The 24,780-nt window shown below is 36.3% G+C and overlaps 1 protein-coding gene across 1 annotated transcript in view; it reads left to right on the top strand.

The window, feature by feature from the left end:
* Positions 1–24,780, top strand: part of CTNND2 (catenin (cadherin-associated protein), delta 2) — a 642,889-nt gene that overhangs the window by 149,737 nt on the left and 468,372 nt on the right. The window contains exon 2 of the mRNA XM_005871061.2: positions 3,928–4,040. Within this exon, the coding sequence (XP_005871123.1) occupies positions 3,928–4,040 (113 nt within the window). The remainder of the gene's footprint in view (positions 1–3,927; positions 4,041–24,780) is intronic.

Genomic DNA, 24,780 nt, shown 5'->3' with positions numbered 1-24,780 from the left:
ACCACTCTAGACCCTATATACAGTAGCAACCTAGCAGGAAAAATTTCTGCCATGTATACTGTCCTGGTAATTAAGCACTCGATAGTCAGCACTCAATAAACATGTTAGCCTCCGATTTTCTTAGGTATTGTGTTATTATATTAATAAAATGTAGTATTTCAAGTGAAGAAGAGAAAAAAGTACTTGCTCCTTAAGGGCCTTGACATTTACTGTGTACTCCTTAGCAAAGCACAGAGGGATAATTCACTTAATTACTTGCTTGTTTCATATACGCAATGACAAAGTAAGCATTTAATGAATGGACATTTTTAAAAGGCAGCACATTGATTCAGTTCCCTTAATAAAGAAAATGTCAATTCAATTAAAAAGTCATCCAGCAAATAAAAGAAACGACCCAAAGGTAGCCTCGAATTTTAATACTGCAATAGTGAACAACATTTTTTAAGTATAAAAACATAAGTACTTAGCTGGTTACTTGTTCATTTTGTGTGAATTTTTAAATATGGAAAATATTTATTTAAAAATCAAGCATAGAGGAAAACCTGTTATTTCTTTTAAAATTATACAGCTTTCAACAAAGATATAGTAACAGGATTGGGAAATACTTTCAACAGCAACAAAAACATACAGACCAAAAACATGAAACACCAGTTTTCAAGACCCTGAATTTTAGACACTGAAGGATGGTGATTCCTTAGAGACGTGAAACAGAAATGGTGAGCCCTGTAGTTGTCCCAGCTTACTGCCTTGGGAGGCTTTCTTCTGGAACGTACAGAAGGAGTAACCCAGACAGAGCCAGAGAACTTGCTGAGTTGGGGAGACAGCACTAAGAGTCCAGGAAGCTAAAGGTGGCTGGAATTTGCAGGGAAAAATAGAAGAAATGATATTGCTACTCAAACAGAGACCCCCTGAGATCTGCAAAGGTTCACCTTCTCCTATTCAGTAGAGAACTGAGCAGCCCATGTGTGTAAGGAAGCCAAGGGGCTGGAAGAGCACCATCTGAAAGAATGGTAGGAAATAACACCTATTGCTCACACCAGGGCTAAGATATGTGCTGGCGCCCACCAGCCCAGCTGGGAAACCCCATGGTTCAAGTGATGCTGAGTAGAGGACGCCAAAGGGACTGCCTAGGCAGTGTAGGGTAATTAGCCCTACACGGAATGCTGTTCTGTTGTTCCTAACAAATCAATACAAGACTCAAATGTAACAAATTCCTTCCATATAACTGTGCCCTTGAACAGATCTTAAGATATCTGTAGGAATATGAAGACAACCAGGACAAAACAATGTAACATTCAAATGTTTTATGTTCAAAGATCACCACATGTGAAGAGGAGTGGAAGTGGAGCTTCATACTAAGGAGAAACATCAATCAGTTGAAACTGACACAGATGCTAGAATCAGGACATTTAAACAGTTTTTACATGTGTTCCATATGTTCAAAAGTTAAATAGAGCCATGGAAGATATAAAAATTTCCCCAAAGAAACTTCTAGAGATGTTTGATTCATCTGAGATAAAAAATACACTCGATAGGATTGATGGTAGATTTGGCATTGCACAAGAAAAGACTGGTTAACTCGAAGACACCAATAGAAATTATTGAAAATGAGATACAAAGGGAGAGAAAAAGTTTTTTAAATGGGAAAAGAATTTCTGAACTGTAGGACAATTCCCAGTGACCTAGTATACACGTAACTGTACTCACTGAAGAAGAGGAGACAGTAGGGAAGATAAAGAATTCTTTGATGAAATAATGGCTGAAAATTTTTTGAAATGTGAAGGAAACCATAAATCCACACATTGAAAAATCCCAGTGAACCCCAAGCATAAGAAACATGAAGGAAACTACTCCAAGGAACATGAAAATCTAGTTATTCAGCGCCAGTGAAAAAGAGAAAAATCTTAAAAGGAGTCAGAGAAAGATGACATTATATAAAAAAGCAAACAAAGATAAGTAATACCATAGATTTTTTTTCTTTGTCAGAAGCAATGCAAATGAGAGGACAGTGGAGCAAAAATGTCTTTAAAAAATGAGGGGAAATAAAGACTCCTGTGAGCCATGTAAAGCTGTAAAAATTTATCACCTAAGGAACCACATACAAGAAATATTGAGGGAAGTTGTTTAAACAGAAAGAAAATGATGCCAGATGGAAATACAGATTCGTAAAAAGTGATGAGGAGCACTGGAAGTTTTGACTATATTTGAAAGGCAGCTTGCAAATGAAAAAGTGTCTCCTATCACCTCCAATTGATAAGAGTGAAATGGAGAAAGTATAAAGTGATGTCACAGCCTTAGAGCAAGCACAGGCAAGACAGTGTCTGTCCCAGGACTCAGAATGCTGAGCTGTCCCACCCTATTGGACTATTTGTAGCATATGCAAACATGCAGCAAATTGAAGTCCTTTAAATTATACAAATAAGGAGTTCTCCAGAGCCCTCAGGTATTGTGTTTTTAAGGTGTTATCAATTCAAAGGTATGAGTTGGTTTCCTATTATACAGAGAAATTTAAGATACTATAGTATACAGTCTGGGAATGAAGAATCTTCTAGAACTTTCACATTTTTATGGAAAAAAAACTGTCAAAAAAGAGCAGAGCTTGAAGGGAGAAGAAGGGAAACTTAGCTGCACAAATACACTCAGCACAAGTCTTGGTAGTCACTCTTTACGAAGAATCTTTGCTGTGCTTCTGGATTTCTAAGAATAAAAGTTTGATCTCGAACAACAGCATGCTTCCTAAGTTTTAGCACCCCAAAGGAAAAAGTTGAGCTGTCATATGTAGAGTGTCTCAAACTTAGATCCCCTAAATAATGTCAACAAAAAAATTCTGCTCTTATGGAAAAGAGCAAGGATATTTTTAATTCATGTAGAGGACACAATAGTAGATTCCACTTTTTAAAGGTCTCCCCCAAGAATGTTCCAGGGTAGTACATATAAATAACTCATCTTCTCCTGAAAGACAGATTCTTGCAATGTTGGGAGTTTTAGTTTTCCCAAACTGATCTCAACCCTATATTTCAATGTTTTTCAGCATTCTTGTTTCTTAATCACCAAAATATAACTGTGCAGATATTTTTAAAAGAAGTTAAATGTGACATTGTAAAAACATTTCTTTAATTAAAACATGTAATTTGCTTTCATTATATTTATTTAAAAACTTAAATGCATGGGAAAGTATAATATAACATCTAAACTATGGTACAAAGTCCAATATTTGGAACAGTCAAGATTCTTGATGTACTCACGGAATTATTTTTCATTCAAGTTAATCCTTTAACAGTGGATTTTGGGCTGCTCTGTAGAACCATTCTTCATTGGTTTAATTGGCTATTTAAAAAAATAATGTAGCAAAATGTCAGAAGTTATTTCCTCAGTAATTAGCCTGTATAGAATCAGTATCATTGCCTTTATGCTTAAATTTAAACCATAAAGAAATATACTTGTAGGTTTAAGCATTGCTTTTATTCAGTCTACAATAGGTAAGTAATATTAAAATCAAATTAGTATATTGAGGCAACTAAAAAGCCAGTAGAGAATAAACACTATACTTCAGATGATAGAAAAATTAAATGTTCCACTTTTGGTATCTGGGGTTGCTGGTCATCTGACAAACATAGCATAGGCTAATTTTTCATGCACACTGTCTCATTTAGTCCTCACCCAAACCCATTTTACAGATGATACAATTGATATTTAGATTACATAACTTATTCAAGGTCCTGCAGCTAACGGGTCCCAGGACTCTGATATAAACTTGGGTCTGTCTGAACTGCAAATCCTTCTTTGCTTCCACATCAACATTCTCTACTTCTCACATTTGACATCTTGGTAAACCAGATATTTCCCCTCAACTGTCCTGTCATTTGGGTCTAAATTCCACTTTTTATACAGATGACAGAATTAATCTTTTTGGTGGTTTTCTTTCAGGAATTACAGTTTGAAAGACTGACTCGAGAGCTGGAGGCAGAACGCCAGATCGTTGCCAGCCAGCTGGAGCGATGCAAGCTGGGGTCAGAGACGGGCAGCATGAGCAGCATCAGGTACTGGGACCCTCTTCCCCGTGGTTCTGTGCCTTGAGTTGTCAGGGAAAGTAAATGGCGGGGTTTATCTTCTCCTTACAAACCTGGCAGTGGAATCGGAGCATTCAGTCCGAAGTTGGAAAGGAATTGTAACCGACCTCATTTCAGATGTTCAAAAGAAGTCTGAAATGGCCTGGTTTGTACTTGAAACTCTTTTAACAAAATTACTCCCTGCCCTGAATGCAAAGTATGCATCATTTTGTACAAAAGAAGGCTTTTCGTTCAGGCAGGTTGCTTGAAAGCAGGAGATGCCATATCACAGTCTCCCAGTTTGTTGTTCTTTTCTAATGATCTGGAGTTGCAGGTTCTGGAAATGAGAGAGAGAACATTTCTATGCAACTTGTATTGTCTGCTAGCATATGATGCTAAATTATAAAATTGCTCCTCTTGTATGCACCACACATTCAATTGCCATGTGTAAAAAATATTTCAAATCCATAGATAGAATGATTGATTATTAAATTAGGGGTTGGTTTGATGTTATGAAATATTTAAGAACAAAACAAAATATAGTCATTTGGCCACAGAATAAATGCCCCACCTAGGGCCTTGTTTTTGTATTTAAAAATAAAAGTGTGTGTGTGTGTGTGTGTGTGTGTGTGTGTGTGTATGAAATTGAAATAAACATACAGTTCTATAAGTCAACTTTCATTTCTCAGAAATGCATTGTACTTTTCTGTCATCTTCTATGTTGTGTTCGATACTACATTTTTTATGGATATATCTTGGTTAAGGAAATAATAGTTACTGTGGCAAATAAACTTCAACATTATAGTAACTTTACAAAATAGCAGATTGCTTTTCATTCATGCCACAGATAGAGGTAGGAGATGCTGGACAGGGAGCTGCTTCCTTGCTTCCCTCTATGCCAGGAACAAAGGCCTAACTCTTGAGAACCCCTAAGGCCTCATTGTCAAACACATCACTGCACCCACAGCCCATTGGTGAGAACCAGTCACATGGCCTCTCATAGATGAGCTGGGCAAGGATTCCTAGTCCTGGGGTCAACAGGAAGCAGGAGCTTGAGTTTGGTGAGCTCTTAGCTACCTGCTGCCACAACATAATTAAAACACTGCTATATCCATTGCTCTAAAGCATTTATCATTGCAAGAGTAAATCTCTGGTTGGAATATTTCATTTTGGAGGCACCTGCCATTAGTCATTTAACATATTTCTTGTGTTCGTGGAGCAGTGGGTACACTTTAAATAGAAGTCATTGTGACTCTTACTGTTACTTGAATGGATAGCGTTTTCAATTGCAAAGCTGTATATGGAATGTGTGGAAACATATCCACTTCTATAATACCTCAGTAGTAAGAAGCAGCAAGTAGATAAATTGTGGTCTCTTAAACTCATCACCAATTTGTCTGAACACCCAAATTAACAGAAACAGGATAGACAAGAAAAAGCAAAAGTGATTTGTGTCCATTTGAAATTGTGTTCAGAAGGTTGACTGGTGGAAGGTGGCGAGAAAAATATTTATAAGTGTAGATTTTTATTACTGTTTGTATTGAAGAGCTGGTTATTATTGCTGAACACCTCCTCAGAAGCTAAGCCTGATTTGGGGGTTCATGAGCACCACTGAATTGACATCTCTTTGGCTTTGAAACCAGTTGTTTCCCGATTGGTCAGATTACCTGTTGAATGCATATTCTTATTCTTTCTGTGTGATATTTTTGCATACTATACATCTTTTATTTTGTTTCATCCACCCCCAGTCCCTGGTACGAGAAGGTCTGAGGGACCATGTTGTACCCTGTGCCTCAATTTCCAACTTCTGATTGGATCAGAAATGGACGTCTAACCCAAGGGCAATCCGTCCAGTGAATAGCCTGAAAGAAATTGGGCTCTTACTCTTGAGAATGTGAAATAAGTGACCCCAAATCTGTGACCTCCAGTGGTGAACGCTAAGAGATGGTGGCCATGTGGTTTGTGTGCCAGTGGAGGAGCCTGTAGTGACAGAGACCATCTTGTTTCTGAATGTTACAGAGACCAGTTCAGTTATCACTAAGACTGCTGCATCTCTGATATTTCATTTACATTCTTAACCCCCCTCCCCTCATTTTATTGGATTGAGTTGATTTCTTTTCTTAGGTCCAAAGTGTCTTAGATAGAACACATCATTGAGCTACCAAACTAGACAGAAAAATTACCCATGATGGTGTTCGGTTCTTCACCTATAACTTGTATCCTTAGCTCGCAGCTCATAGTACATTAGCAGGAATTCTATGTTAAATGTGTATTAAGTAATAGTGTTAGGTGCAGCGGACACTGCCTAATGACTTCCCCTGCTATATACCTCTATAATATTCGGTCTTCATCAACCTTAATTATTTTATATTTGGGAAACCTCTAATGTATGAATCTGCATTTGAATAGTACAAGCAATTTACTGATATTTCACTGGACAAAATCCAATACATAGCTTCCATTTTTTTGGTGTGTTTGGTCATAACCTAGTAGTTTGCTCAGCTTCAGAATGCACCTTTGGAAATCCAAGTCTTTATAAAGGTAATACACTAACCTTGTTAGCACATCAAAAGGGATATTTAAAAATAAAAAATAGTGCCCTACCGGTTTGGCAGAATGCACCTTTGGAAATCCAAGTCTTTATAAAGGTAATACACTAACCTTGTTAGCACATCAAAAGGGATATTTAAAAATAAAAAATAGAATATAAACAATTTTTGAAAAAGGAGGACAGGTAAAGAAGTCTGATAATTTAGATGTCTCATATTCTGGAGTGGTAAGAGTTTTATAACAAAAATAAAACAAAATTAAATATTTTTCAGACTTCTTACATAAATGATAAAAATGATAATTCTATTTTGGTTTTCCTCTGCCTTTATTGGTGATAGGAAATTGCTTCATCTGATTTCTCAGACCTCATTTCTGGTAGTCACAATGACAGTTTGAACTTTTTGAAAAATGTTATTAGTATGCATTTAAACAGTCAACTTTATAATAGTCAATCAAATAAAAAATGAGAGCACTGAGATTTGGAGAAGGGAGAATCTGGATCCCGTGTTGTAGCATATCAGCTTCTGCATTCAAGTGTCTACGGTAGAAGTAACTACAAATAGGACCATTGTGGTCTCGTAGTTAAACTCTTCACAGACTTTTCTAAACACCCAAATGCATGTTGTAGCTTCCAGAATCCAGATCATTTAGTGGTTGTCTGAGTGTTATCATTCTCCTACCAAGAAATTATTAGTGCTTCTCATGGCAGCTATACTTCCACCATTTCTTCCTATGTTGGCTTTCCTCACTCTGCTTCCAGGCCAAACCTCTCCAATCTATTGGATACTTCTCCCATCCTACAATTAGTTTGGTTCCATACCTTCTCTCTGATTCCTCAGAACCATCCAGACCTGAAGCTAGAACATTATTTATTCTGATGGCTCCCCTTATTTAGGGTCATGATAAAATCCCTCTTGCTAGTAACCCACTCCCACCCTCTGGCCAGTTGAGATTACTTGGCTCATACCTGTCCTTCAGGCAAAGGTTTGCCCAGGAGGTCTTGTCTAGCAGCCCCATGATCCATTTATTCCCTCCCAGACTTGGGCCCCTGTTTTGGTTTTATAAGCCCAGTGGTCTGAGGACCTTCCTGTGTCCATGCCCTTGTCATGCTCTAGATATGCATATGCATAACTCAGAATCATGTCTATAAAGGACCTTTCCCCCCAATTCTGCTAGTTCATAAATATACCAGTATTTCCCAGTCGATGCCTATGACCAAGGAATCCCTTCCACCTAGAATACCCTCCCTTTTTTGCCTTGTCCCTTTCTCCTGGGGATCTATATACTCAGCTGAGGGCTCACACCCTTCTGAATGCCCTCTTGACCAGTCCAAACTGGGCCAGGTATCCCTTTCTTGGGAGTCATTAGAACTAACAAAGCATTGAGGATGAGCCTCTGTTGACCCTTCTAGAAGTTCCCTGCCACAGAACATTTTAACCTTCATTCAGAGGATGTGTAGGGATTTCTTATGTGCTGCTGAAAATTTAATGACAACAAAATTGATGTCTACTTAAACCCCTTGATTCTCATGGGCACTAAAAACATAATGGGAGAGAAATAGATTAAAATCACAGTTGGACATATCTTATAAACTCCTCCTAAGGAAGATCTGACTCTTGAAAGGCATGATGATGATGATGATGATGATGATGACGACGACAATGATGATAAGATGATGAAGATGATGATGGTTGATGATGGTCTAGAGCTAGAGATGAAGGAAGTCAAGAAATTCAGTGCTAGAGATATTTGACACATGATAAAGTCTTCCTTGCCAGTGTGGGTAGCAGTGCACATGGCTCCTAAAGGCAGCAGACGATCCCTGACTTACAGAGAAGAGGACCTCAGTCCTATAACCAAAAGAAATTGATTTCATAGCTTGAATGAATTTGGAAGTAAATTATTTCCCAGAATTTCCAGAAAGGAAAGTAGCCCAGGTGAAACTCTGGTGATAGACCTTGCAAAACCGTGAACAGAGAACCCAATTATGCCATGCCTGAACTTTACAAAACTTGCAAAACTGTAACTTAAAAAAAAATAGACATTGTTTTAAGTTGATAGTAATTGGTTACAATACTTTTTAATAGGTTGTGTTAGATATTCAGGGTGAGGCAAAAGTAGGTTTATGGTTGTTCGTATGGAAAATAATACAGTAATTAATAACTAATAATACAAGAATAAACTCTATTTTGCACACTCACAACTGTAAGCCTACTTTTGCCTCACTTGCATATTATAGCAAGTTGAATTATGAAAGGTTTTTATTAGAGAAAATAAATTTTACTTTGTGACTGTATTCCATTCAAAAGTTTAATTTGTATATCCTATTTTATTTTTCATGCATATACACATGCATTTGAATTTACATATTAAAACAACATACCATTTTGATTCTAAGAAGTGGAAGTATTTGAATGTGGAATGGAGTCGTTATTTAATGTAGAATAAGGACAACTAAATAAAGCAATCAGTTTAGTTTCACCATTTTTTAATGTAGATGCCCAAGACTCTGATTGGAGTTATATATATTTAAAATGACAAATGTAATATATACATGAAAATATCTTGCTCTCTTTTTCCCGCAGGTGAGCTATTGAATTTCTTGCAAACACGTTTTCACAAATATCTGCCATATTTTGGATAGTGGAATACAAAAGGAATTAATGTTACAAGTGTTATCAAAGGTTGTTCTCTTTATTAACTAACTCCTGTGAGCCCAAATGCCAACAATTCTATAAATAGAGTACAGGTCTTCTTCATTCCTACAAAGAAGCCAGGCTCATTTTAGAGAAAATGCTGACTTCTGGTTTAATTAGTTACTGGTGAAGAAACACAAGTCAAGTAGTTCCATACATTTATGTCACAATGAAATGTTTATATTTAAAAGCATGGTCATTGAACTTTCTTAAGGAAATAAATCATATATGAATATAATTGTTTCTCAAAGTCAGACATTTTGTGCATTTTTAAAATTTTTCTATAGGATATGACATCCTTAAACAAGTAGATACTGACATTTATTCTTTTATATGCAGAAGGAATAAATTAATCAAAATATTTTATTTTGAAGACCAGACATCTTAGATAATTTAATAATTTAAAAATTTTTAGTTTTTTAAGCATTTTATTATGTTATTTATATATATACATACATTTCCAAAAAGAGTTATGTAGCTGAAGATTAAAAATTACTCATAGTCAGAATTCTAGATTCTTACCATGCTTGCAAATAAAAAATAAATAAATAATCACTTTCAAATAAATTATTTTTAATTTAATTTTTTATTAAACATTTTTTAATTTTAAAATTAGAGGATAGCTGTTGATTTCCATAATAATTTCTCATGTGGTTAAAATATTGCTCTTCCAACAAAGTCATACAGATTTATTTAAATGAGACATTTAAATTTATTGAATTGGTAATCAGAAATAACATTGCAGTGGCATTTGTGAAGTCATTTAGAATGTCTGCTTCATTATAAAAACAGAAGAAAAGAACAAAATATAAAGACTATAGACATACTTTAGCGTTGTTTTCTGCATTGCCAATTTTATTTTAAAACAAGTATTTTTCTCTTGTTTCCTTCCAATCTAAATTCCAGAGCAGAAACCTCCCTCCAGATTATTCTCCATTTTCTTGATTGTCTTCATGAACCCCTGTTCTTCTTGTCTTAATATATTTTTTCAATTGCTTGTTTTTAATGATGAGATAATTCTTTTAGGATTTCTTATTATAGTTTTTCCCTTTTCCTACATAAATTAGGAAGAACATTGTAGAATACTTTGTGGGACCTCAGGGTTTATGTTCATGATTCCCAGCACCATCACATTTCTGTCCAGGCCTCCACTCAGAATGCTTTCTCCTTCAGAGAGAGCATTTACAGCTATTGCTTATTTAACTGGGAAGCATTTATTTCTTTAGTTGTTTTATGGTGTGTTTGTTTTTTTTTTTATCTCCCAGTTGTCAGGCCTCTGAGCCTTTCCCACCTGCCTGGAGTCCAAGGTCCCTATGTTGAGCCATCGCTATAGTACCCTAGTGCCTTTGAACTTCTAATCCTGTAGCAAAATTTACAACCTGGATTAAAGCTGCTGCCTTCTCCTCACCTACAGGGAGTCATTGTTTAGCCTTCTCAGCAACTAGAAGTAGGTGCTGTCCCTCTCCTGTTTTCTCCCCTACTCTCTAATTCCCCAAGTGCAGGGACTGGGAGTATATGCCCAAGAATGGCCAGCACATGATAACTGTTCAGTCAATACTGAATGAATAAATGAATGAATGAGTATACAGTACTTATATTATTGTTCTTATTCCATTACTATTGTTGCAGAAAATTCACCAGTTTTATTAATCTGTAAATTTACCATCTCTCTATATTCCAGAATATATTTTATATATGACACATATATTATATAATAGATTATAATTCATATCAAATATTATACATTTTTCTGACCAAGCTGGATCAGAATATTTTCATTATTCATTCCAGTCAGTTTTCTTTTTGAAATAGTACCTGGACACCAGGGCCTGTTGGTTTGATGTACTCTGTGTGTGAATCTGTGATTGATTTAGTCTCATACTTTTCACTCTGATCTTAAGAAGATGATGAGAGTAGTGATAACAATATCAATAATAGTGCTAATTTTAATAATTATAATGGTAGTATTTATTGAGATTCCTATAGGCCAGGCACAGCATTAACTGGCTTATATACATCATGCCATTTATTCCCAATCAGCCCATGAGTTAAATTTTATTGTTAAATATTGTAGAATGGAGAACACTACAATTCAGAGAAGAAAATTCACTTTCATAACATCCAACAGCTAGTGACCAGTTATTGATGTTTGATCCCAGGTATCTTTATGTCTCAAGTATACATGCTAAAATGCCTCACCACAATGCTTGTTCTTGAATTATGTTGTAAATGACCATCTAAATAACCCCAGTTCATTTTTACCCACTTCATTTTGGGACTTATTTTCTGTTTCTTTTTCCTCTTCCCTTCCCCATCCCAATGATTATTATTATTTTGAAGTCTTTATTGGAATATGTTTCTGAGATTCATTCTTATATGAATGAAGTAAAGGGTGTTAATATATGTTATCATTGCTTTTAAGTACATCCAGAGTAATTATTCATTATTCTCTTGCATATTTCCAATAAACAAATTATACTAATACTTATGTCTATAAAATGCTCATTATCCTATTGTCTTAGTCTCTTCAGGCTGCTATAAAAGAACACTGTAGATTGGGTGACTTATAAACAACATAAATTTATTTCTCACATTTCTGGGGGCAGAGAAGTCCAAGATCGTGGCACAGGCAAATTTGGTGTCTGCTGAGAGCCTGCTTCCTGGTTTATAGATTTTGAGATAGTTTGGCTAAATCCTGGGTTAAAGATAGGGAACTGGAACAGACTGTTGCACACTGAGCAATCACGTGGAGTGGGCCTTTTAAGAAATAATCACTGGCTCCATTTAAACAAATGTTATGCCGTACTTCTGAGGGTCCAGCATGTTAATCAACATTTCTTGTGCTCCAGGCATGAATATGATGCAGCTCCTGGCCTCCAGGTGTTCAGAGAGAGACATCTAAGCACGGAAAGCATGAGACAATTCCTTGGTGCCATGAAGGGAACAGGAAGTCATCAGATGGTTTCACAGACAGATATTTGTGTGTTAATCATGTGAAACATTAGCAGGGAATGAATCAGGATAAAGGCACTGCTCAGAGGGAGAGTGCAAAGTCAGAAAGACAAGAGTCAATTTGGGAATCAGTGTGGTTGGAATAGCAAGTCCAAGGGACAGAATGTGTTGGATAAAGGTACAGACAGACATAACCATTCTTGTGAGCAGCCATATAGGTCAGACCAAAGACCTAGAGACTTTGCGTTTTGTTGACTGGGCAATCAATAGAATGTGAAGATGGTTTTACCCAAGGACGTGATGAGGCCAGCTCTGGCTCTGCCAGCTGCATGGAGAATGAATGGGAGCTTGTGGAGTCTGGTCGTTGCAGCACAAGTTGGAGATGGTAGCTCTTGTCCAGGAGATAGGTCAGAAAACTTCCAGCAAGGTCCTGAGCGCTTACATTGGTTTCATAGTTAGAGTTGGCAGGGTCTGCGGATTCATTTGTATCAAAAGAGACAGTGTAGGATTGCAAAATTATTTATTTCAAAAAAATGTAAACATTTAGTAGGTGAGGCAAACACTGTGAGCTTAGTTTCTACCACAACTATTGCCCATTTTCAAGAAGGAAACTTGGTTTTTTTTAAATTTCATGTATGTGAATGTATCCTAATTCCCCTTTATCCAGGAGAAGCTATCATAGAATTTTAAATTTAAGAGATTGCTGCGTTAGCAGCAGGCAGCAAAGATGTTACCTAATTTGTTGACAGTAAAGCTGTATTCACAAGCCTCAGCCTTCTCAAACATCTGTTTGTTTAGTACCTCAAGAGCTGAGGAAGTTTAAAAAAATCTTCACACATTGTTGCTTAGTCTTACGCACTTATTTGAGAATTTAACTCTCAGCAAGATTTTATTGGAAAGCTCTATCCAAATGAATGACTGCCAACTTTACCCAAAACTTAGCAATTAACCTCTCTCTAACGTGTAAATGATGGTCTCCACCTGTGGAGAGCTCACTGCCGTGTCTTGACATTTCTCATTTAAGGCAATGAGTTTCATTCTGTCTTTTGGGATGTAGGTACTGCCTGTCATACCATAATTGCCCAACAAATTCAGAAGCTCTGATTTTCGGAGGTGGCACAGGGTGCTATTTATGACAATAGAGTTTGGAAACTATAAGTTTTGGATTAAAATCTTAGCTCTGCTTATTGCTATCTTATGTGACTTGGGAAATATACTGGTCCTCCAAAAACTCCATTCCTCGGCCTGTAAATTGTGAAGAATAGTACTTACCTTGGAAGTTGGTTGTAAAAATTACATGTTAAAATGTGTTTAGAACAAATAACAGTGTTTGTCACTGAGAAACTATTTGATATTTGTGGATTGGTCCTCATCCTGATTAGTTAATTAATTGCCATGACTATTACAGTTATGACTTATTTTTCGCATGTACAAATAGATGGGAAATGCCATTATCTTCATAGAGAGATGCTATGTATTTATACCTTCTCTTCTTTTCTTTTATTTAGTGAGTGGTTATGATGATATCAAGTTAACTGAAGACAGTGTATTCTAACTATTGCTGTTCTCTGCCAGGGAATACCACAGTAAAGAGGTGTTCTTAAAATAATGGGTGAACAATATGTATGTAATAATATAGACATGATTCACTGAAGCATCATACTGTTTAAGACACTTTCTCATTATCACAAAAATTGTATTTGCCCTCAAGTGGATAAGTTGCTCAAAGGCTCTGTGATTTTGAGTGTCTATGTCCTACTATTGTAAGTTTCACTTAATGCCTTTGTAACCTGGTACTAGAAAAGAATTTTACCAAAGAGATGAAGGTGGGGATAGAGAATCCTCAACATTACTTAAACATTGGAATGGTTAGCATTTTTTAAGGCATTGGGGACTTTGATGGGCTTAGGGGCTTCCCTTTGGAATTTGTGACTAAAAGCTGAAGTCTGCCTATCAGGCCCCTAATCCAGAGAAGCATTGCCCATGGTCATATGGTGGGTTACTGGGGTCAACAAAACAAGGAAAAGTCTATAGGAATGTGGGTTTGCAAAGTCCTCCCTTTGTGAGTGTGAGATTGCATTAATCCACTCATTCATTCATTCATTCATTCATTCATTTACTTATTCAACATATAGAGATCATGGACCTATTATATGTGTGTAATAGGCACTAGGAGTATAGCTCTGAATGAGGAAAGCAAATTCCCTGACCTCATGTAGCCTTCAGCCTCAATGCTGCCTTTAGAATGTGACTTTACTTAATAGGGATGTGAACAAGATCTTTCCCTTCTTAAAAATGCCCTCTCTTTAAAAGCATCACATGATCTCACTCATAAGTGGACTCTAATAAACAAAGTGATGAACAAAATAGATCCAGAGACATAGAAGCATAGGACAGACTGTGGAATTTCAGAGGGAAGATGGAGGTGGTGGGTGGGTAGGAAGAGATCCACCAAAGAACTTGTATGTACTTAATACATAACCTATGGACACAGACAATAGTGTGGAAGACCTGGGGCGGGGATGGGGGCGGTAGAAGGGGTCAATGGGGGGGAAAGGGAGACATCTGTAATACTTTCAACAATAAAGATTTAATTTAAATTTTTTTAAAAATAAATGAGACTAAAACTGCTCTTTTTAGTGTCTATAACAAAATGTTTTAATCAAGTTAACCTTCATGTGCATGATCAACCATCTAATACTAAGAGGACACAGCAAATGCAAAATCAAATTTCCAAAGAGGGAATTAAATGAGCTCAATTCTATTTAATCTGCCCTTTGGGGTTGGGACGCAGACATGTATTTTAAGCTTAAATCTGGCCATTTCAAGTACTTATTATATTTGGCTAATGGACTAGCATTCCAGAGGGAAAAAATTAATCAGAACTCAGTTCCGTGTGCAACTCATGGAGTCAGAACAAAGGATTCAGAAACTAATGAAGAAATGAAGCTCCATAGAATATTTGAAAGTTTTTAAAGAAATAGTAAAAAACTACAAAACAAGGGAATTTTAAGAAGTAAGTTTATAGAGGAGATGGCAGTCTTTCTACCAGGGGATTGGATTCACCATTTTTCACAGAAGATTTAACTTGAATTATTATTCCCAGGGAGAATTCTTTCAGTTAGAAAAATACAAAATCAAGTAAAATTCTGAGATGCTATTTGAATACAATAATGGAATAAGATACTTCCAAATAAAAGTATTCTATTAAAATGGACTGGTGGCCTATTTTTAAACTGCTATCATTTATTAATAGAGCTTTAGTAATAAAGAAAACATTTTAAGCTTATGCTATACAAACATAATTTTTGGAAACTAATCTTTTATTGTAAGATAGTGGTATGTAGAGTATTACAGATACTCCATCTATGATATATACAGTGGAGAATATGTGGTATTTTTATGCGTGTGGTTTAAAAATGCCATAGGCCTGCTGAGGAATAGAACTTGATCAGTAGTTGGAGACTCTTTCCTGCCATTCTCTCCTGGTATCTCTAACTCTGAGATCAACACTCCACTGAATCTGTGTTTATTCTTTCCCTTGGATTTCTTTATGTTTCCCTACATATATGCATCCAAATATGCAAGATATTATTTGGTTTGCTTGTTTTTTAATCTTGTATGATTATGTTCCATATTCTTTGCAACATGCTTTTTTAAAACTCAACTAATGTTCTTCAGATTTTTTTTCATGTTGATATGGGTGCTTGAGGATTATGCTTTCTTTTTTTTTTCACTGATGCCGCCTAATTTATCATGTGAATATGCCAAATGCATTTATCTTTTCTACTGAGAAGAACATTTGCAGACTTTGCAGGTTTTGCTTTTAGAAACATATGGCTTGGGACATAATTATGCAGGACTCCTCCTGAGAGTGTGTAAGCGTCTCTCTTGGGTGTGCATGGAAAAGCACTGGCTGTCTTGTAGGATATGAATATCTGCAAGTCCTCTGTAATGCCAAAGAGCTTTCAGAAGTAGCTGTTCAAACTTACATTCCCATCAGCAGTGAATAATCTATTGCTCCATGTACTCAGTGAAACTTAACTCTTTTCAAAGTATTTGTTGGTGCTGTTAGTGCAAATATGGTGGGTTTGAAGTTTGCATCTCCCTAACTTCTGCATCAAGAGCATTTTAAATAAATTTATTAAATATTCATTATTATTCTTCCATTAAATGCCTGTTTATGTCTTTTGTACTTCTCTCGATGGGTGGTTTTCCCTTTTCTTATTTTTATTCTCAATATATTTGGATACCAATCTTTCGTTAGCTGAATGTTACAACTATCTTATTGAAGCTTGTTGTTTCATTTTTTTCTAATGTCTGTTTCCTTTAGGATTTATGTTTTTGGAATCTTTTTGAAGAAGTCTTACCTACTAAAACAACATTAAAACAATGTCTGCTGTTTTAATAATTGCAAAGTTATACCTTTTTACAGTAAATTATTGAATTCATTTATAATGTGTTTTGTCTGTTTGTTGTTGTTTTCTTTGAACTTGAAAAGGTAGAGATTCAGTTTTCTTGCATGTAAATAAGTGATTGTTCCAATACCAACTATTGGGTAAAATGCCATCTCTATCATGTATCAAATTTTCGCATATCTATGTTATACTTCTGGGAAATTGGGGGAAAATTATAGCTTAATTATTATTTAATTAAATATATTTTTATTGATTTCAGAGAGGAATGAATGGAGCGGGCGAGAGAGATAGGAGCATCAATAATGAGAGAGAATCATTGATTGGCTGCCTCCTGCATGGACCCCACCAGTAATCAAGACCTCAATCCAGGCTTGTGCCCTCATGGGGAATCAAACAGTGGCCTCCTGGTTCATAGGCCGATGCTCAACCACTGAGCCATGGCGGCCAGGCTACAGCTTTATTATTTTGAGTCTTCCTATTTATGAACCTGATGTCAGTCTATTTTATTTAATGTCTTTCAATTAAGTTTATAAATTTATTCTCAGAGGCCTTGTTCTATTCTTTGTTTCATTCATTCTTAAGTTCCTTGGAGTTTTTGTTGATCTTGGAAATGTTATCTTTTTTATAAGGTACAACTGCTAAGAGTTTCTTTTTTATATAAAAATGCAATTGATTTTTATGTGTTGATCTGATAACAAGCAAACTTGCTAAACTCTCTCATTACTTTTGTAATTTGTTCCTAGAATCCAACAGGGTATTTGTGTGAGTAATCTGTGAAGATTATAGAATTATGTCTTCTTTTAAAATCTTTTTAACTTGGCCCTAGCTGGTTTAGCTCAGTGGACAGAGCGTTGGCCTGGGAACTGAAGGGTCCTGGTTCTATTCTGGTCAAAGGCTCATGACCTGGTTGCGGCTCAATTCCCAGTAGGGGGCGTGCAGGAGGCAGCTGATCAATGATTCTCTCTCATCATTGATATTTCTATCTCTCTCTTCCTCTCCCTTCCTCTCTGAAATCAATAAAATATATAAAAAAAATATTTTTAACTTTCACTTTGTTTTGTTTTCTTTTTGTACTGGTAAGAAGTGGGGTAGAAGAGTAGGCAACCTTTTTTAAAAAATGTAATTCCTTTAGTCTTTAGCATTATAAAAACTGCTTTGAGGTTATTATTTTTTATGCTTCATTTATTTATTTCTTTAATCTACTTTTATTTTTGAAAATATTACTGATGTCCCCTTTGTTTTTTCCCCACCATCCTGCAACCTCCCCTCCTAGCCATTACCACACTATTGTCTGTGTCCATGGGCTATGCATATAAGTTCCCTAGTTAATCTTTCCCCACCCACTTCTACCACCCCACCTACTCTCTAAAACAGTGGTTCTCAACCTTTCTAATGCCGCGACCCTTTAATACAGTTCCTCATGTTGTGGTGACCCCCAACCATAAAATTATTTTCGTTGCTACTTCATAACTGTAATTTTGCTACTGTTATGAATCGTAATGTAAATATCTGATATGCAGGATGTATTTTCATTGTTACAAATTGAACATAATTAAAGCATAGTGATTAATCACAAAAACAATATGTAATTATATATGTGTTTTCCGATGGTCTTAGGCGACCCCTGTGAAAGGGTCGTTCGACCCACAAAGGGGTCGCAACCCACAGGTTGAGAACCGCTGCTCTAAAAGTTGTCAGTCTGTTATTTTTAATATTTTTATATCATTCAATTCACTCATTTAAAGTATAAAAGTTAATTAGATATAAAATGGTTTTTATAGATATATACATTCTTGAAACCATTGCCTCAATCAAATTTAGAACATTTTCATCACCCCAAAAAGAATTCTCATACTCTTCCCAGCCTTTTCTGGTCATTTCATATAAGTGGAATCATGCAATATGAGGTCTTTTATGATTGGCTCCATTTAATTATCATGTTTTCACAGTTCATCCATGTTGAACCATGTATCAATGCTTCATTCCTTTTTATTGCCTAGTAATATTCCTTTGTATGGCTATACCACAGTTTGTTTATCCATTCATTTGTTGTTGGATGCTAGGTTGTTTCCTATCTTGGACTATTTTGAGTAGTGCTGCTTTGAACATTCATGTGCAAGTCTTTATGTGCATATGTTTTCATTTCTGTTGGGTATATAGCTACAAGTGGGATTGCTGGATCACTTGCTTAATGTATTTTTTTTTATAGATTCATTTTACCAAGTTAAAGTTATTCCTTTTAATTCTTCATTTGTGTTTCATCACAAAGAATTATTAAATTTTAGTTGTTATAGGTTTCAATAGCTCATTGCTTTGTGTGGCTTAGTATTTCATTGTATGGATGGATATACCACTACTTGTGCTTTCAATTCAATGAGTGAGTAAAACATTAACAAAATAGAGTGAAACCAGCCCATAAAAAGCCTTCAAACTATCTAGTTGTTACAAACAAGTAATATTGGGATATATATATATATATATAATCTTCTGCCCTAAACCCCATTGTCCTGCTACAGCTTCCTTAGATCTTGGAATGACTGTATATTTGTAGAATAATTACTTGGGGTGGACAGCACAGTTCATCACTTTTCTGATCAATTCCTCTTATACTTCAGCATATAGAAACATTTTTTACTGCCTGGTATGTTTATAGACTTAATCTACATAGAAGATAATAAGATGACCTGCCCATGCCGTCTATCTCTGAATAGTTTTCAGAGTTAGACCTGAGAAGAATTCAGTGACTTTAGCAGTAGTCGCTTGAGCGGACTCATAGGCAAAGGTTCATTCCATTTACTTCCAATACCTTATTGTGACCCCAGAGTGCGATTAGAGGACACACACATGTGTTTATTGAGTTCTACATATGCCAAACAATCATATATCTTGCTTACTCTGAGATTTTTATGTGAAGACCAGTGTTAATAAATGAGAGTACTAGAATCAGAAATGAAGTTCAGGGAGAGCCTGTGGTGCTCACCCCAAATGTTTAGCCTCTGTTCCCTGCTGTATGTGTTGCAGGGCCCACATAAATGGGAGGTAGGGTGATGCATTAATAAGGCTTTGTGGTATTCTAGAAGAGGCTTGGGTCTTGATTTACACACCATTAAAAGTAAAAATGGAAGCCATTCTCTTTCATATGTTTACTGAGAAATTGCTTGAGTTGAGTTGTATAGCAAGCTTTTCTTTCAAAAGTATAATTTTAATAACTTGAATAGATTATATGCTTTCTTGAGTTTATTATTAAATACATAAGTCTTTCACCACCTTGCCATTATTTAAGTAATATAATGTATGCAAAAATTTAAATGGTAAAGTACAATGTAAATGGAAGTTGTTGTAGATAATAATAAAATATTTTGCAATACTAGCTGCTGTATATTACCAACTTATGACAGCATCTGTAGCCATCAAATTGTTTATTTTAACACTAAAGAAAGTTAACAGAATTATCATTCTGAGAGTTCACTCAAATAATGAGCAGAAAAATCTGCAATGTTAAAAGGATGTTTGAAATCATGAGTGAATAGAGTCATTTTAAAATTTTACATTTTCTACCTGTTTTTCTTTTCCTCAAAGGAAGGTTGCTTTTACCAGACATTAGGTCTCTGCAGCATGATACAGGGCAAGTGGTTAGAACTTGACACAGTTTGTTACTGACTGTGAGTCTTTACTGAATCTAAGCTTTGAGAAGTATCCTCTTAAGTTTCCTCCGTAGCAACCCCTTCCTCACATCTCATGCTCTCAGCAGATAGAGCCTTTTAAATTGCAACAAACATTCTCAATAGGGGGCAGTGATGGCTCCAAAGGGGCAGAACTTGTTTTCTGTTGGGAAGGGCAAAATCACCTTAGACATTATAGTGCTCTGTGGTCCTCCAAAGGTCACAGTACATAAACAGATATGCAGTGTATCTGTGGTGTTAAAATTGCATGGGGAATGGGGGTTAGAGGGGGGGGAAGTCTAAAAAGACTCCTAAGGGGGCTAATAATGAAGAAAGGTAGGAAATGATGGCTCTGAGAATCTGGAAATGTCTCATATAGAATTCAACTGCTGAGGCCTGGTTTGCATTTGGATTCCTGTGCCCTAAGGAAAGTTTATTGTAGTCAAATAATAGAATCCATTTACTGTAGGTGAAGTATATAAATGTTCCCTTGTCAAAGATAAAACTATTTCCTGCCCATTATCTCTAGCCCTTTATAGAAAAATGCAAGTGTGCTTGTAATTCTCTAAGGCTAGAAGCTTAGTTATGCTTTTTCCCTGATCCCTAAACTCTTGTTACTAAATTAAATTTGGGAAGTGTGTTCCATTTTTTGATGTCCTTTAATGGTGGTGGCCACAATTTGAGGAAATCAAAGTCAGAAATTGATATTTTCCTAATTGGGGTGTGGGGACTCTTTTCTATAGTTGCTTATCATCACAAAATCTAGTATCAAACTACTGTAAGTAATAGTTAAGTGTGGTCCAAGGGTGTTTTACGTTAGCGGTTCTCAAGTCTGGCTGGACTGCTAGAATCACCTGGGAAACATAAAAACACTGATGCCTGGGCCCCAGCCTCAAGGAGTCTGATGTCACTAGTTGGAGAAGGAGCCTGGGGACTCATAACTTTTAAAGTGCCTCTGGTGATTCCCTCATGCAGCCAGGGGTCATGGCCTCCTCTTTGAGCTCTCCAATAGCCTTTTTTCATCATTAAAGATGCCCAAGGCTGTATACACCAGGCTTCAGATCAGACCAACAGCTTGGTATTCTGTGGTCTAGTCCTCAGTGTCTCTATGGAAGGGCTGGACTCTGAGTCTACAGGAGACTAATTTGTAGCATTTGTGATTTTGAAATAATAATAATAGCAGATATTCATTGAACCCTTGCCTGTTTTAAGCACTTTTTGAGGAGTTAACTCATTTAATTTTCCTACCAATCTATGAGATAAGAATAAACTATTATTATTTCCATTTTTAAGTGGGGATAAACTTATAGGAAAGAATTACCTTGGGATTTAAACATGGGCATTATGACCACACATCCAGATAATAACAGATAAGAATAAACTATTATTATTTCCATTTTTAAGTGGAGATAAACTTATAGGAAAGAATTACCAGATAATAACCATTTTCTCTACTTCCTCTGGGATTCTCAATGACTCTTGCAAATAAAATGTGAGCACTTACTCACATGAAGCAAAGGGATCTATAAATACAAAGGTGAAGGGGAATGGGAGCAGCCCTCAAGAGGACCCGTCCTCAACAGCATAATGGTGAGGAACATGTCATAAAGAGCTATGCTGGCCACATGAAGGTGCCCTAAAGAGGGACTTTGAAGGAGACAGAGATTTCTTGAAGCTGAAGTGAGCAGCAAGACCATACGTGTGCATGCAGTTCATTTTCAACTGGAGCCATGTGGAATAGTGTGTAGACTTATAGAAATATTAGGTCAAATGTATGAAATTTATAATAACCAGCCATGCAACCTTTATCTCTAGCAATTGCATATGGTTCAACCTATGAGAGAGGGCAGTTCCAGTAGAGAGACACATGACAAGGCCATGAATGTCTCTGTGGAGACTGATGACCTAGCATCGGCTGGAGAAGGGCTGTGAATTCCACTGGTCATTGGAGTCACCCATGACCTGGTCATTGAATCAGTATTACATGGAGTCAACTCTTGCAACTGAATGACTTGCTCATCTAGACCATAGACCTGTACTAATGATTCTTCAAAGAACAGCAGCACAGAGTGACCCCAGTATCCCTAAGCCACTTGTAAATGACAAGGTGATTAGAAGACAGGTGCAGAAATATTTCATGTGGGCTGACACCGCTTAGCTTCAGGCGGTGTGGGAAAAACTTGCTGAATGGTAGACCAAGGACTGCGCCCTGGGCCACAGAGACAAGTGAGCTCTCCCAAGACACCAGTCACTGGGAAGGGGTAAGAACTCAAATGTGGATGCACTCTGTAGTCAGCCAGAGTGCCTTCTAAGTCAAAGAACAACCTTAAGTGTCTTCACACGTACACACTGTTTGAGGAATCCCGTGTCTCGCATCTGCCATGGGGTGCACCTGGAGAGCAGCAACCCTGACATGTCCATCTTCCAATCCCCCACACACTGAACACAGGGCACCAAGACCCATTTTACACTTAAAAGTTGAATTGATCTGAAGTGTACACCACACATCTAGGAAGCAACAAATTAATGTTAATAGCAATACTTTTAATTAATCTTAATAACAATAATTTAGGGATTTAAAAATTTAGTGTACATGCTTCACATAATTTTTATAAGAATTATTTATGGCTTTTGTTGGTGTCACTTAACTTTTATTATAGACAGCCAGGTGAAAAATCTTAGCCTACTGGAAAACTATGTAGAATTGTTTATAAGAACTTTGTCATTAAGAATAACATCCTGTGAATTGTTTGAGAGCCCTACAAAACAGAAAGCATCGACCTAAGTGTTCCCAGCCAGTCTGATTAGAAAAGAGCTCTTCACAAAAAAAATAACTAACAAGGCACCAAGCCCTGGATTACTTCCTTTTCTCTTTATTAAGAGTCTGTATATTGAGTAGAATGTCATTGAGTAATGATGGAACATACAGAATAAAGTTGTTCAACTGCCACGTTACTTACTGGGTTTCTTTGCATCCAGAAAGTGTTATGAAATTAGCAGAAGCAGCAGCATTAATGGTAGGATTAATCTTTGAAATTAAGGAAGAAAATCATTATAATGAATAAATGTCTTTGACCTGTTTATACAGCATCCCTTACTTTGATGTGGTAAGAATGCTCTTAAGCATAGTGGCCCTTGGTTAAATGAGAAAGCTATTAGGTTGATGAAAGTATTGAAACGAGTACAAGTTATAACTGTGCTTCCTTTGGATGAGCAGAGATTTTTGGCAGAAAATTATTACATGATTGTCATAGATTTGTATGCTTCACTGCGTGTCTGCAAAAATTCATCATTTTTCTTCCCTTCTCCCACCCTTCTGTTAGGTGGAAATCCTTACTTCTATACTATTCCAAATAATTGGAAACTGAGTCTGTCTAATACTTAAGGGATTTGAGTCTGTGCTCAATCTGCTAGTCCCAGGGAAGGGATTGGTTTATAGACACCTGCTACTTTGCTATTTGGAATAAACCAGTAGGAGCATGGATATAATCTGCTCCCAAACAGTAATCATGCAGGAAGAGTTTCTTCAGATTTCCTCCATGGTGAATCCACCAAATGGCAGATGGGCTCTTGAGTTCCTTCAGGATATTCTAGGAATATTGTGTGGAAATGTAGAATCTTAAACTGGTGATTAAGGAGCTGGGAAGTAGCACTTACTATTCAACACTTTATAATATTATTTTACCAGATAATATAATGAAGAAATATATATAAATCTTATGCGTATGTATTTTATTCAGTTCTATTTACTTCTTTTTTATAAAGGATATTAAAAATATGCTTTTCCTAACCCTATTTCTAAAGCTAATACCACGCTTTAAGGCTATACTCCACCCTTCTTCTTGCTCTTGGGAGGAGTCCTCCCTTCTGAACCCCATCCTACAAGAGCGCCCATTCCCCCAACCTAAGCGTATCTTCATCATTTGTCATTGCTTTTCTTTCCCACCTCAAAACAGAATAAAAAAGAAATAACATCTTTAAGGTAACTATTTATTCTCTGCCTGTAGGATACTGATGCCTAACTCTAAAGAAGCATATAAAATATCTGAGAATCAATGGATTTTTCAAAGCTATGAGCTGTACAATGTATATTAATTCTATTCAGTCCCATAATGTTTTTGATGAAAGTTTTTAATGCCAATATTTGCACTTAAGTTTGTATTGAGTTACACCATACCAAAATAGGTAATTTCTACATTACCTTTCAGATATTTAATTTATTAACCTGCGGACAACTTTTGCTTCAGAATATCGGAGTGTCAGAAAGATCATAACTATGTTAAGGTTACCTGGGTCATCTCTAAGTAGTGCTTTATAGATGTTAACCAGCATTTTCCTCAGCAACTCAAATTAATTCATGCATAAGGAACCATTGGGAATGCTTATCTGTACAAAGGGTCAATGGTATATTCTGCCTTTATTCCAGTGGTTTGTGAACTTGAGAGTGCATCAG

This window comes from Myotis brandtii, unplaced genomic scaffold (assembly GCF_000412655.1).
Source record: "Myotis brandtii unplaced genomic scaffold, ASM41265v1 scaffold328, whole genome shotgun sequence".
NCBI lineage: Eukaryota > Metazoa > Chordata > Mammalia > Chiroptera > Vespertilionidae > Myotis > Myotis brandtii.
The sequence above is the reverse complement of the archived record's forward strand: the minus strand, read 5'-3'. Positions and strand labels throughout refer to the sequence as shown.